Source organism: Orycteropus afer, unplaced genomic scaffold (genome assembly GCF_000298275.1).
Source record: "Orycteropus afer afer isolate SDZICR_OR568_19922 unplaced genomic scaffold, OryAfe1.0 scaffold00152, whole genome shotgun sequence".
Classification (NCBI taxonomy): domain Eukaryota; kingdom Metazoa; phylum Chordata; class Mammalia; order Tubulidentata; family Orycteropodidae; genus Orycteropus; species Orycteropus afer.
The window spans coordinates 2,653,303-2,666,974 of NW_006921739.1; the positions used below are offsets into that span (position 1 = coordinate 2,653,303).

Consider the following 13,672-nt stretch of genomic DNA (forward strand, 5'->3'; position numbering starts at 1 on the left):
GAGCTCAAACATAGCAATGACTGTGAGGATAGCACAGGATAGTGCAATGTTTCATTCTACTATACATAAGGTCACTATGAGGTGGAGGTGACTCAATGTCACCTAACAGCAGTTGCAAAAAATTTTCCATTTAGAAAGAAGAATGAGAAATTTAATAATGAACTGAACAATTCAGTTACAGAAGTTTGAATACTTTTTTCATTTACCTACTTCCAAAATGGTTCTCCAATGAAATACTGCAGTGTAGTAAATTACTTAGTGTGGCTTTTCTATCCCTAAGTCTTTGTAAACTCCAAGGTGGGATTTTCTATGAGCAACTGAGGAGCTCCTGATTGCTGAAGCTATCCACCTGGGCTATTTCTGTTGGGCGTGGCACAATACAATGTTCTGGCAGGTTCCCACTCTCTCTCACGTGCTTAGAGTTCTAATATTGTGATTGGCTAGTTTGACCACCCTTCCGGGCTCAAAAGGAGGCCTCCTGGAGGTAGAACTCTCTCTGACTACTGGTGGAGGAAGATGTGCTGCCGAAAGAGACACGCGTCCCGGAAAGAGACACGTGCTGCTGGGAAAGAGACACAAGAGACACGCATTGCTGAGTGAGACACCGAGGGACCAGCACTGCCGGGAAAGAGACTGTAGGAGACTGTTGGCTGAGGGACGGTGGGCTGGGAGAGAGACTGAGCATTTTTCCTGAACTTGAATTGTAGCCTGTGGTGCTTCCATAATAAACCCCACAATCTGTGAGTTCTGTGTGGCCACTGCAGTGAATTATCGGACCCAGGAGAGAGGTGGTGGGTGCTTTGGGAGGAACGGTTGGAGCAAGGGCTGGAGGGGGGAGGCAGCATGTCTGGCCTGGCAGGAATAGGCCTTGGGTTACTGCTAGTAATCCTGTCTTTCTCTTGTGGGATTAGAGGAGGTCAGAACGTGTGGCCTCCTTGCCGTTTTAGCAAATACCTTACCACAAATGATTAAGGCAAACTGTACACTTGAATTTTGAAATATCACTGCAAACACATGTGCAAACAAATATGCCACAATTCAATTAAAGCAATACAATTTCCACCTTTCAAATCAGCAAATTTGTTTTCAAATGACACTACTCACTGGTAATGACATCAGGTGCCACTGATTCAACTCTCATAGCGATTCCATCTGTGTGAGAACAGAACTGTCTTCCACAGAGTATTCAACTTTTCCGAAGCGTATCACCAGGCTTCTTTCATGTCACCTCTGGGTGGACCTTGACCTCAACATTTCAGTTACCACTGAGTGTGTAAACCATTTGAATCATCCACTCATTCCAAGTGCTAATAAAGGAATGTTTAAACAGGTATTCTCACACATAAATGAAAGTGAAAACTGACATAACCCCGCTTTACTATTACTCTCATTTTACATATGGGGAAACAGAGTCACAAAGAACTTAAGCTTAGCTCAGGATCATGTAACTTGTAAAAAGAACTGATCAGATTTTGAATAGAGGTACTATTTTAGTATCTTTATGTTACACAGAATTTTTACATAAGATATCCACAAGTATATAAAATGCATCAAAAGGACTGGAAGACAAAGTTGAAGAATAAAAGAGTAGGTAAAAAAAAAATGTGTAATGTATACAACAAACACTTAAAAATTAGCAAGTGATATAAACAAGTATGTCTTAAAAGAAATAAAAACATCCCAAGAGCTCTGCCTCTCTAATAATCAAAGATATGCAAGAAAAAAAGTTCAATATCATTCACTGAAAATATAATGATGATTTAAATAGGTACTCTCCTACTTTTTTGGTGAGTATACAAAATGGTCCCTTTTGTTGGGAGGACAATTTGGAGTTTCTATCAAAATTTGAAATGCACATACTCTCAAACCTAGGAATTCTGTTTCTTGTAATTGATCATACAGAAAGAGTCATATAAGCACACAATTTGTTCTAAGATATTTACTGCAACATTATTTGCAGTAATTGAAAACTAGAAACAAGATGAATATTCAAAAATAAGGGAATTATTAACAAGATAGGATATATTTGTACTACAGAATATACTATCTGAAAACAATGAGATAGTACCTGTACATCAATGTTCACTGCAGCACTTTTCACAAAAGCCAAAAGATGGAAACCAACAAAATGCCCATCAACAGACAATGGATAAATAAAGTGTGATACATACACAATGGAATACCACCATAAATACAGCCATAAAGAGAAACGAAGTTCTGATGTATGCCAGGACATAAATGAACCATGAAAACATTACACTGAGTGAAATAGGCCAGTTGCAAAAGGACAAAAATTGTATGGTTTCACTTACGTGAAATAAACAAATATACAGAAACCGAAGATTATTAATGGTTACAAGAGATGGGAAGAATGGGAGAAGGGGGAGTTTTTGCTTAGTTTATATGAATGGTGGCAGAATGATTTGGAATAGGATAGTGAGAATGGTCACACACCTTGAGAAACGTATCGGTGTCACTGAATTGTACATGTAGAAACTGATGGCATGTATTATATAAATTTTCAACATAGTAAAATCAAAAAGGAAAGAAATCCATAATACATTGTTAAATAGAGAAAAGCTAGATGCAGAAAAAAGTGCATATCTATTAATAAAAACTATTAATGATGGATAATTTGCGGAGAATGATGTCACTTTTTATACTTTTGTTTGGATTTTTAATATTATGTTTCACTTTAATAGTTGAGAAACTCAAGAAAGTATTATTAGAAGGAAACAGAAAATGTTATCAATTCCAGATAGTTGTATTTTTCCTCTTTAATGATGAGGATGTATATTATTTTTATAATACCCACTATATACTGACTCCTTCCCACATTATCAGTCACCCTCTAGGTGAGTTAACATACCTAAGGCCACAACTCTACTACAAGGTAGTGATCCTGAGCTCCATAACTTAGATGGTAAAGGAGATTAAGAAAATGACTCTAAAACGTTATGTTGCTAATGTCCTCATGAGAAACCACTAAAAATGTTAATAAAACCAACGCCAAATTACGTCTACATTCAAGAAGTTTAATTTGTCATCCCAGAGACTGGGATGCTCCAAAATAACAGGATATGAATTTGGGTTCAAAACTCAGACTATATACTGAACATACTATGCTTGGAAAAACCACCCCACAAACATTTATGCACCTAGAGACATAAAAATATTATGTTTAAGTTTTTTAGTTTTGAGAACTAAGCTCTGATGACAATCCTTCTGAATTGTTTCCTTCATAAAACACATTTTATATTTGATAAAGCACAAACCAGTTACTTTAAAATTAAAACAATTCACATCTATTTCTAAATATGTCACTTTCTAAATGTACAAATGAATAGTCTCATATGAAAGACATAATTTTACTTTTGGAAGCCAACTAGGAAAAAGATAAATCACTTTTATTAAGTGTTGACCATATACAGTAAATACATAGCAATATCTTGTACAATATCCTTTGAAAAGCTGGAAGGTTTATTAGCGTAATAGTAATTCTGATAGTTCTCTCTTTTCAGTTTACGGAATAGTATAACTGGAAGTGAATCTTACACAGTTTACCTAGTCTTACAGGTGAGACCCAAAGAAGGGAAGTAATGTGGACTAGTTAAACTCTAAGATCCTTTTGAACTATACTATTCCAAAAACTGCAAAGACAGAACCATCAGAATAGTTCAAAGACACAACAGTTACTCAGGTTGAAGAAACAGAACCACATTTTCTGGCTCTATATCCAGAATCTTGACTTCTGAAAGTATTATCCAATAATCTAATTATAAAAGTTTTCTCCATTATCTTGTGGACCAGTAACAAATAGCTCATAGACCACACTTTAGGTAGCAATACTCAGAGCAAACCAAAACTTAAAGGATATCTGTGATCAAACCAGAACACCTGATTTGCTAACAAAGAAGCTAGCAACTTACTTCTTATCAAAAAATGTTGAATTCTCTTTTCTCTTGGTGAATCCATTGGGTAGAAGCTTTAAGTAAATACCTTGCCTCCGGGCACGGTTTTTCAGATAGTACATCTAACAACCAAAAACAGACAAAGTAAGTTTAAAATGCCTTAATTTTCAAGTGAGTACAATAATGTTTAATAAAGTAGTTAAGTTTTACTGACTGATTATCATGTATCACAAACAGTAAGGAGTAATACCTCATTTAATCTTCACAACAGTATTATGATATAGGAACTATTATCACTCTCATGTTAGAAGTGAGAATTAATGATTTTGCAACATTACATGCTTATTTCTGAGAGGCAGAGCCCATATTCAAATGAAGGTTTGCATAATTCCAGAGCCTATGCTTTTAACTGTACACTCTACAAGCCAAAAGGATTTCATGGGAATTAAAAAAAAACCAAAAAACCAAAAAACAGGTCACTTGGTAATTACAAAAACTTCTTATAGTTCTCTTTTCCCTTTTTCTGACTGTTTCATATGTTGTTTTGGGTGTTGTGAAGTTCATTTCAACTAACAGTGACCCCATATGACAGAGTAGAACTGTCCCACAGGGTTTCCTCCCATGGAGCTGCTGGGTGGGTTTGAACTTTCAACATTTCACTTAGCAGTCAAGTACTTAACCCGTGTGCTTCCAGGGCTCCATAGCTGTCTATGTGTATGCCTTTATCACTCAACAGGTGGCTCACTTGGGGAGGAACCAGGGCACTACCCAAAACAGGCCTAAATCAGAAGTAGTCACTGTTATGGGTAGAAGAAAACTAAGAAACGAAAATATTCTGACTGTGACATGTATTACTCCATTGATTACTTGGGTTAGGTAAGCTGAACTAGGCAATCTCAGAGAATGGTGAAGAAAGTATCATTAGGTTTCAGTTAAGTCAAGAAAAAAAGATCACTCAAGAAAAAGGCAAAATGTAAAGACAAGTGTTTTGGTTAACTGAATGGCAATCTAGGATTTGCAGTGAAAAAGACAAGCCATAAACCAAGGAACAGGAAGAGCCTTTCATCAGCTAACTAGGAAAATGATTAAGAGAGAACAAGTAATTTTGTAACTTTTAAATAAGTAATTTATAGGACTTTGGTTTCAATATAGTACTGACAAGATGGACCAACTCTCCCACTAAGAATATCTTGGAATGCTAGCTAATGGGAGGAAGTATCTACATAAATAAATACATAAAAGATCATATTAAATGCATCAAAAAGCTGACAAAATAATTCAGAAATAGCAGGCAAATACTTACAAAACTGAAACATATTTTGGGCCATAAAAACAAGTCTCATTCTATTTTGGAATGAATTCAGAGATCTCTGATTAAAATGTAATTAAGCTACAAATAATATTTAGAAAACTCCCAAATTAATTAAGAAACACCAACAAAACTATCCACAGATCAGAGAAGAAATCATTTAAAAACAGTCTATTTCAAAACTTGTGGGATACAAATCAAGTAATGCATAAGATGGAAATTTTTATTCTTAAATGTATACATAAGAAAAGAATAAAGGGTAAAAAGTAATGAGTCAATCATCTATTTTAACTCAGAAAAAGAAGATCAAAGAAGAAAAGAGTAATATAATTCAGAACTAATGAACAAAATAGAAAGCAAATATAATAGCAACTGATTTAGAAAAAGACACAATCAAAATTACAAGTGATTGTTACAACTTCTGTAGACATACAGAAAATTAGACTGTTAAGAAAAACTTTATACCAATAAATTTGATAATTTAGATCAAACAAATTCTTAAAACATGTAATTTACCAAAACTGAATCAACAAGAGAGATAAAACCTCGACAGATCTGTAATTATCAAATAAATTACTTTAGCAGCCCAAACTACAAGTTCATATGGGTTCACTGATAAATTCTACAAACCCTCAAGGAAGAAACAATTCCAGTATTAGCCAGTACTTGCATGAACAGAATGGAAATATTCCCAACTAATTTTATGAGGTCAGCATCACACTGATACAAGAATATAAAAAAAGGAAAATTAGACATCAATCTCACTTAGGAACAGGTAAAAAATGAACAAATGAATAGACAGAGATGCACACATACCCACATAATGCAAGTGAATTCTGCAATGCATAAAACACATAACATACCATGACCATAATATACCATGCTAAAACCAACAAAACCAAAGTCACTGCCATCGAGTCAGTTTCGACTCATAGTGACCCCTCCTTCTGTTTCTGAAGCAGTATCTCTATGGAAGTATATTGCCCAACCTCCCTCCCATAGAGTGGCTGGCAAGTTTGAACCACCAGCCTTCTGGTTAGCAGTCAAATGCCTTAGGCACTATGTCACCAGCATTAGTTTAAATTCAAAAATTAATTATGCAGTTCACCATGTTAGATTAAAATAAAATGAAAAACGTCAAATATGTAAAAAGTATATGACCAAATATAATACCAATTCATGATAAAATCTGTTAACAAACTAGGATAGAACTTCCTTAATCTAATAAATGACACCAGGAAAATACTTAAAAGCAAACAACATCAACATTGGTAAAATACTGAAATCTTCCCCTTTGAGATTAGGAGGAACAAGGCAAAACACGTTTAGACTACTATTTTCAGACTCCATTTGCAAAACTGGTATCTGGGAACTTGACTGACAAATAGTTCCCTATACTTACATAAAACTTTTCCTAAATGATTGGCTTCTCTCTGCCTAAACTGTCTGTATAAACAATGTGGTTTATACTAACATGTGCTTTCCTTTTGGGAATCTGGAAATTTAGTACATGCTAAGCAGAGGGTACCTATATTGTTGTTGTTGACATGCGCCGTCGAGTTGGACCTGACTCATAGCGACCCCACCATGGGTTTTCCAGGCAATATCACTACGGAAGTAGATTGCCCCATCTTCCTTCCGAGGAGTGGCTGGTGGGTTTGAATTACCAGCCTTCTGGTTAGCAGTCAAGTGCCTTAGGCACGACGCTACCAGAGCCTTAAGCACTGAGTCTCTAATAAGCTTCCCCGATAGACAGCACTTTGCATGTACTGTCACAACTCACTGTTAAAGAAATTAAGTATGACTTCACTGGGAGAGGACTCCTGCAAGCTTGCACCTAGTTTCCTACTGACTTCGTCCGTCCTATGTACCTTTCCTCTTTGTTAATTCTGCTTTGTATCCTTTCACTGAACTAAATCTTAGCAACAAGTAGGACTATATGTTAAGTCCTGTGAGTCCTTCTACTGAATCACTAAACCTGGGAGTAGTATCAGAGATCTCCAATACAGACGTCTACTACCACTGCTACCATCTGACATTGAACTGGAGTTACTAGTTATTTTAAAAAGGTGATAAAAAGAATAAGGATTAGGGAAAAAAAAAAAAAAAAAAACTCTGATAAAGAATCTATATATAAGGAAAAAAAAAAAAAAAAAAACTCTGATAAAGAATCTATATATAAGGGATTGAAATAGATTTTTATAGATTTTTATATGGTTGTCTGCTATAAAGTAAAAGAAATAAAAATTAAAATCTCATTCCTATATGCCAGCAAAGGGACAATAATAATTAAAAAAAGAAATAAAAAAGCTACAGAGAACATATCACTTAAGATAAAATAAAAAAGTAAGGTGCCCAGGAGTAAATTTAACAACGTGTAAGACCTTGTGGTAATTAAGTTTGTGTGTCAACTTGGCTGGGCCTGGTTGAGCAGCTGGGTAGCTGGATGTAATTATTCCCCATGGTGAGATTGGTAATGAACTTCATGGTGCAATGTACTGGAGCAGCTGAGAAGCTGCTTTAGGGATGTGGTCTGCTTTCTGTATATAAGAAATAGCCTTTTGGCATGCTTAAACCTGCATATAACCAAGTCATTGTTCAACAGCTTGCCATGCTCTGCCGATCCTGGGACTTCATCCAGACTTGAATCAGTGGCTTACCATGTTGTATGGTAACATTGGGACTGTGCCTTTTACTTGTCAACCTTGGGCTTGTCAGCCTCAGCAGCTGACAACCTTCTTTGTGTGAAGAAAAGCCTCCAGCTTCAGTGGACTAGGAGCAGAAGGCAGAGCTAAAACCCGAGGCTGAGGGGCTTTCACACAGCCCCTAAAGGCTGGTACTTTGAACTCAGAATTAAAGCCTCCAAACTGTAAGAGAATAAACTCCTGTTTGTTAAAGCCATCTCATTTATGGTATACTCTTGATAGAGTGGCACTAGGTAACCAGAACAAATATCTATTGGGAAAATACATAGAGAAGCATTAAAGATGACCCAAATAAAATAAGAGAGATACAACAAAATCAAGGGTTTAAGTAAGATTTAAATAGTAAAGAAATCAAATCTATATATCAACAAAAATGTTAAATCTTCAGAATAAATGTAATCCTAGTCAAAATTCCTGGCCAACAATTGGGGTACGTGGGAAGAGGCTGTGCAAAAGGTACTGTAAATCTTATCTAGAAAAAGAACAAGGTGGATTTACTCTATCAAATGCAGAGTTGGTAAAAAACTACAAAAATTGGTGAAGGGATACAGAAACATATCAATGTAACTGAACACAGGTCAGAAACAGATTTAAGCACATATGGATTGCACGACACGTAACAAAGGTCATTCTTCAGAGCAGTAGGGAAAAGATGAACTTTTCAATAAATGTTGTTAGGGAAAATATCTATCTACATGGGAAAAAAAACTGAATTTGGCCTTTGCTTCACATAACACACAAAAATCAATTCCAGGTAATTGAAAGACAATACTGTAAAGATTTTAGGAACTAATTATGGAAGAGTATCTTCAATACTTTAAGGTAGAAAAGGATTTTTTTTTCAAAAAGACATAAAACCACAAACAAATGATGAAGGTTACATTAAATTAAGAACATTTGTCAACTAAAAAGGAGCTCTGGTGTACAGTGGTTAAAGCAGTCGGCTGCTAACCAAAAGGCTGGCAGTTCAAACCCACAAGCTGCTCTACAGGAGAAAGATGAGGCAGTCTGCTTGTATAACAATTTACAGCCTTGGAAACCCTATGGTGCAGTTCTACTCTGTCCTACAGAGTCACTATGAGTCAGAAACAACTTGGCAGTGGTGGGTATCCACTAAAAGACACCACAGAGTAAAAACCTAGTAGTGGTTATATAAATTGGTAACAATACTTGGAAAATGCTTTGCAAACAACCAACCTGAAGATGTGTTTACCACCACAACAAAGCATCCACAGTAGTACTGGTTCTTTTCTGTTCCTTTATTCCTTCTTTTTTAATATTATAGGAAATCCAAAGTTCATGAATAGTAGAATGGATAAATGGTGGTATAGTCATTTGGTAGAAAAATATTCAGAAATTCTAATCTAATATTTGAAAAACAATTGTAAAAGGCACTGAATAGACAAACTCTAAAAAAAGACCAAGATGAAGGATTTATTCTATCAGATACTGAGTTTCAGTAAAAAGTTACATTAATTGAGTGCAGTACTGGTGAAGAAATAGGTAAGCAGGTAGCAGGGAACTTCTCAGAAGCTGGAAATGATCTAATTTTAGATCTGCGTGGTAGTTACAAGGATGTTTGCTTTACAATTATTCATTAGACTGTATTTTCTATTTTATGCATTTCATAATAAAATTAAAAAGTAATTTACTGATTTTAAGTAGAATTTTGATTAGATTTAATAAAGATGGATGAAAAATAAGTTGATATATAACTTTTCTTTCAGATGTCTATTGTCATCCTTGTACCAATGAAAAAGGTGTTTAAAAGGTATGAAAAATTCTGCAATTCTTAATACTAAAATAAAACCAAAATCAAACCCACTGCCATCAAGTCCATTCTGACTCATATAGACCGACAGGACAGAGTAGAACTGCCCCATAGGGTTTCCAAGGCTGCAACTCTTTATGGAAGCAGATGACCTTATCTTCCTCCCATGGAGTAGCTGATAGGTTCAAACCACTGACCTTTTGGTTAGCAGTAAAATGCTTTAACTACTACGCCACCAGAGCTCCTTAATAATAAAATTTGTTGTTACGTGCTGTCGAGTTGGCCCTGACTCACAGCAACCCCTCCTTGGGTTTCTGAGGTGGTATCACCACAGAAGTAGATTGCCCAACCTTCCTTCTGAGGAGTGGCTGGTGGGTTTGAACCACCAGCCTTCTGGTTAGCAGTCAAGTGCCTTAGGCTAATACTAAAATAGCCTCTGGAAAATGAACATAATCATATAATGTGATTTAATCACATTACTAAATTATTTCTAGGATAGTAGTATTTCATATTGCATAATACGTAAGAAAGTATGAAAATTAAATGTATTGCAAAGAACTGATCAGCTTAAAACTTTAAAACTGGAATCTAATCATTCTCAACAATTCTAACAACATTTTCCCAACCACGATTATCTCCTGCCTGAACCAGAGCAATAGCTGTGACTGGCCACCATGCTTCCAAATCTTCCACCCTTGCCCCTTGAAGTCCATTCTCCACATAGCAGCAATAGATCCTTCAAAAGGCAAACATGCTCAAAATACTCTCATGGCTTCCAATTTCACCTAAAATACACTATCAGCCCTTAACTGTTTTACTAATTTCATGTTCAACGTTCTCCTCACACCTATGCTTCAGTTACCTTTTCTTATTCCTCAAACACGTCAAGCTTGTTCCTTACTGAGGAACTTTACTTTTTGCTTGTCTTTGCCTAAACAGTCTTCCTTGAAATGTTTACCTGACTTTTTCTTTCCCATCACTCAGATCACTGCTGAAATACCACCTTTTCAGGGAAGTTTCTTCTGACTACTCTATTAAAATGGGACCCTGAAACACATCCCTACCTACATGCCCACACTCCCACCACTGTTATTTCTTTGTCTCCTAAGACTTATTTTCTGCATGTACTTAATTGTCTGAGATTACATTTGCTCCTTTACTCATTTCTTCTGTCTCTTCTACCACAATACAATCATCATGAGGGGAAGGACTTTATTTTGTTCCCTGCTGTATCGCTAGTAGAATAATACTAGATAGTGGCAGCCACTTAATTCATTCATGAAAGAAAGAATTTAGCTGATTGAAAGGAGTTAGAACTGGAAGGGATTAGAAGAAACACTTACATATTTATTTCCTATTGGTCTTTTCAGGAAAGTGTCTCTAGAAATATAGTCTGCTGTTCTTGCCACATCTTCTAAAAATCGATAATCTAAAAATTTCAAAATAGAAAAATGAATGAATGACCTAAGTCAGTGGCCAGGAAACATCAATCTGCTATGCATGTGATGGCTTACCACTTAGAAGATTCATTTCAGTAAACTGCTGTATTGAAACAAATGCAGTTTTATCTCGAACTCCATTACATGTCAGTTCTGCTTTGTGTTTCTTTACACAGGACAAACTGAAGAGACAAAGAGAAGGTACTTTTTTACTTTATGGTAAGAAGGGTACAGATAGAAGTAAAAAGGTAGGAAGTTACCTAAATACCTGCAGGAATATCGCATACAACGTGGACATCTGTACTTTGCTTCTTCTGTTCCACAAATTTCACACCTACAAAAACCCACATGTAATTTAATTATCAGATATTAATTTCACTTATTTATTTATATACTTTGTGTGCTGACTCAATTCCCTGTCACACTCAATTTACAGACATGTAGTCACATTGAATAAAATATATGCAAAGGTAAACCTGGTAAAATACTTGGTGTTTTCAAGCATTGTTTGAAAACTCTCCTCTTTGAAAGCATCTCCAAATGACAACTACATTTACAATGTTGGCAATAATACGCAATTAAAGAAATAAAAAAAAAAAAAATTTAGACGAAGTAGCAGTTGCATCTATCTATTTTCCTCCCTCTATACTCATCCTAGAACAGGCATCAAAATAATGTAGAAATGCTATTACCCATTACTATCTTCAACTGTTCTCAGATCTTTGGGTACTTACAGCCAAACTATAGCTAATTCTACTTAACCCACTGTTCTATATAGTAATCCTCCCAAGACTCTAGCCACTGTTTTATTTCTTTCTGTCACATGGTCATATACTATAAGGAAATTAAAGAGTAAATGAAATGCAAATCAAAAACAATAGCCATAGTACCCATGCAGAAACCAGACAGGTGAGTTTGAGTGTATTTTCTCTAATATTAACTTAATCATATTTGGCCTTGTTGGTTTTATTATATTGTTCCTCATCTCCATCCTCTGAAAGAAATGCCAAGCTAAGAGTATATTAAGAAGTCAAGTCAGGACCTATTTTCAAAGGGATTCCAGTCCCTACACTTTTCATTTCCTAACTTCGCCACTACCTTTCTGACTTACTACCAACCTCGCGCGTTTTACTGTAGTTGTCATCTGACTACATCCAACACTGTCCCTCCCCCACCCCACCCCCCAGCTGGTTCCTAACTCACAAACTTGCACTACTTTTCACTTTTCCATCCCCTGCAGGTTGAATGTAATTTCTTCAGTCTGGACAACAGAGAACTCCATAGCTTTAGTCCCCCAGTCAGATTTCTCCCCAACCTACCTTGACATGGCCAGTTTCCGCTTGCAGCTCACAGGAGGACTGATCTCAGGTTCTTCTTTCACCGTTGTATCATCCATAACTTCTTTTTTCAAGATATCCTTCTCTTCTTTTACACAAATTCCATCCATTACCTCTTCCTCTTTTATGTTCTGGCCAGCCAACATCTCCTCCTTTTTTATCTCAAATTTAATTTCCTTCTCCTCCTTCACTTCCAGCCAGTCCATAACCTCTTCCTTCACCTTCACTTTCTCTTCCTTTATCGCTGGTTTATTCATCTTCTCTTCTTTTACCACCAAACTAGCATCCATCTCTTGTTTCACTTCCAATGTACCCGCTTTTTCATCCTTCACCTTCTTATCCTCCACCTTCTCATCCTCCACCTCTTGCTTCACCCACTGTGCATTCAACTTGTGTTCTTCTATTTCTGACCAGTCTGGGATTTCTTGCTTCACAACCTTTAGGTCGACTCGCATGTCCTCTGGTTTTTGTTCACTTCCTTCCCCTCCACCCCCTGTTTTCGGCATTCCTGTCAATCTATGCACCTCCCTTCCAGTGGAGGCCTTTGCCATCCCTGCTAAGACTCTGCCTCTCTCCCCACACGATTCGCGTTTTAGCCGCGCCCCCTCAGCTCCACTCAAGCAATCTCTTTCCCAAGTCCCTTCATTTTCAGCAGCAAACTCCATCAACTCACGGCCTGCGATCTCCGTTGCCACTGACTGGAACGTGGTCGCTCCCAAGCCAAGAATGAAGTACCAAACCCAAAACCTACATCAGCTCACGTGTCAGAGCGAGAAGCCGGGAGCACCAAATCCGCCGTAAAGCATCGCCTCCGTGCTGCGCCACTTCACGACTCTTAGAGCTCTTTACGGCTCCACGGGGGCCCTGCCCTGTTCTTCAAAGGGCACCAGGCGTGAAGTCACGCCCACTGTGACTCTCACCTCTCGGGGCGGGGCTTAGCCGCCCTCTATCCGGGAGAAGGCAGCCTCAGCCCTACCCCTGGCCAGAACACAGCTTTTGCTTCTTTGTACAGACTGGGGGGCGGGAGGGAGGGGGTAAAGAGGCGAATCCTTTTCGTGTTGAAATGGGGAATCCAACCTAATCTGTATTAAAAATTAAATCCAATCTTGTGAAAAATAGAGGAATCAAGCTTCAGTTTCATCACTTACACACAGTTGTTAGCTGCCTTGGAGTCTGCCTATTTATGGCTACCCCACTCAC

General features: G+C 37.1%; 1 protein-coding gene across 1 annotated transcript in view; it reads right to left on the bottom strand.

Moving 5' to 3' along the window:
• ZNHIT6 (zinc finger HIT-type containing 6) overlaps positions 1-13,137 on the bottom strand; it is a 72,292-nt gene extending 59,155 nt beyond the window's left edge. Inside the window, exons 1-5 of the mRNA XM_007946194.2 lie at positions 12,455-13,137; positions 11,404-11,469; positions 11,211-11,317; positions 11,040-11,125; positions 3,930-4,033 (exon numbers count right to left, since the gene is read on the bottom strand). Coding sequence (XP_007944385.1) covers positions 3,930-4,033; positions 11,040-11,125; positions 11,211-11,317; positions 11,404-11,469; positions 12,455-13,137 — 1,046 coding nt within the window. The remainder of the gene's footprint in view (positions 1-3,929; positions 4,034-11,039; positions 11,126-11,210; positions 11,318-11,403; positions 11,470-12,454) is intronic.
• Positions 13,138-13,672: the final 535 nt, after the last annotated feature.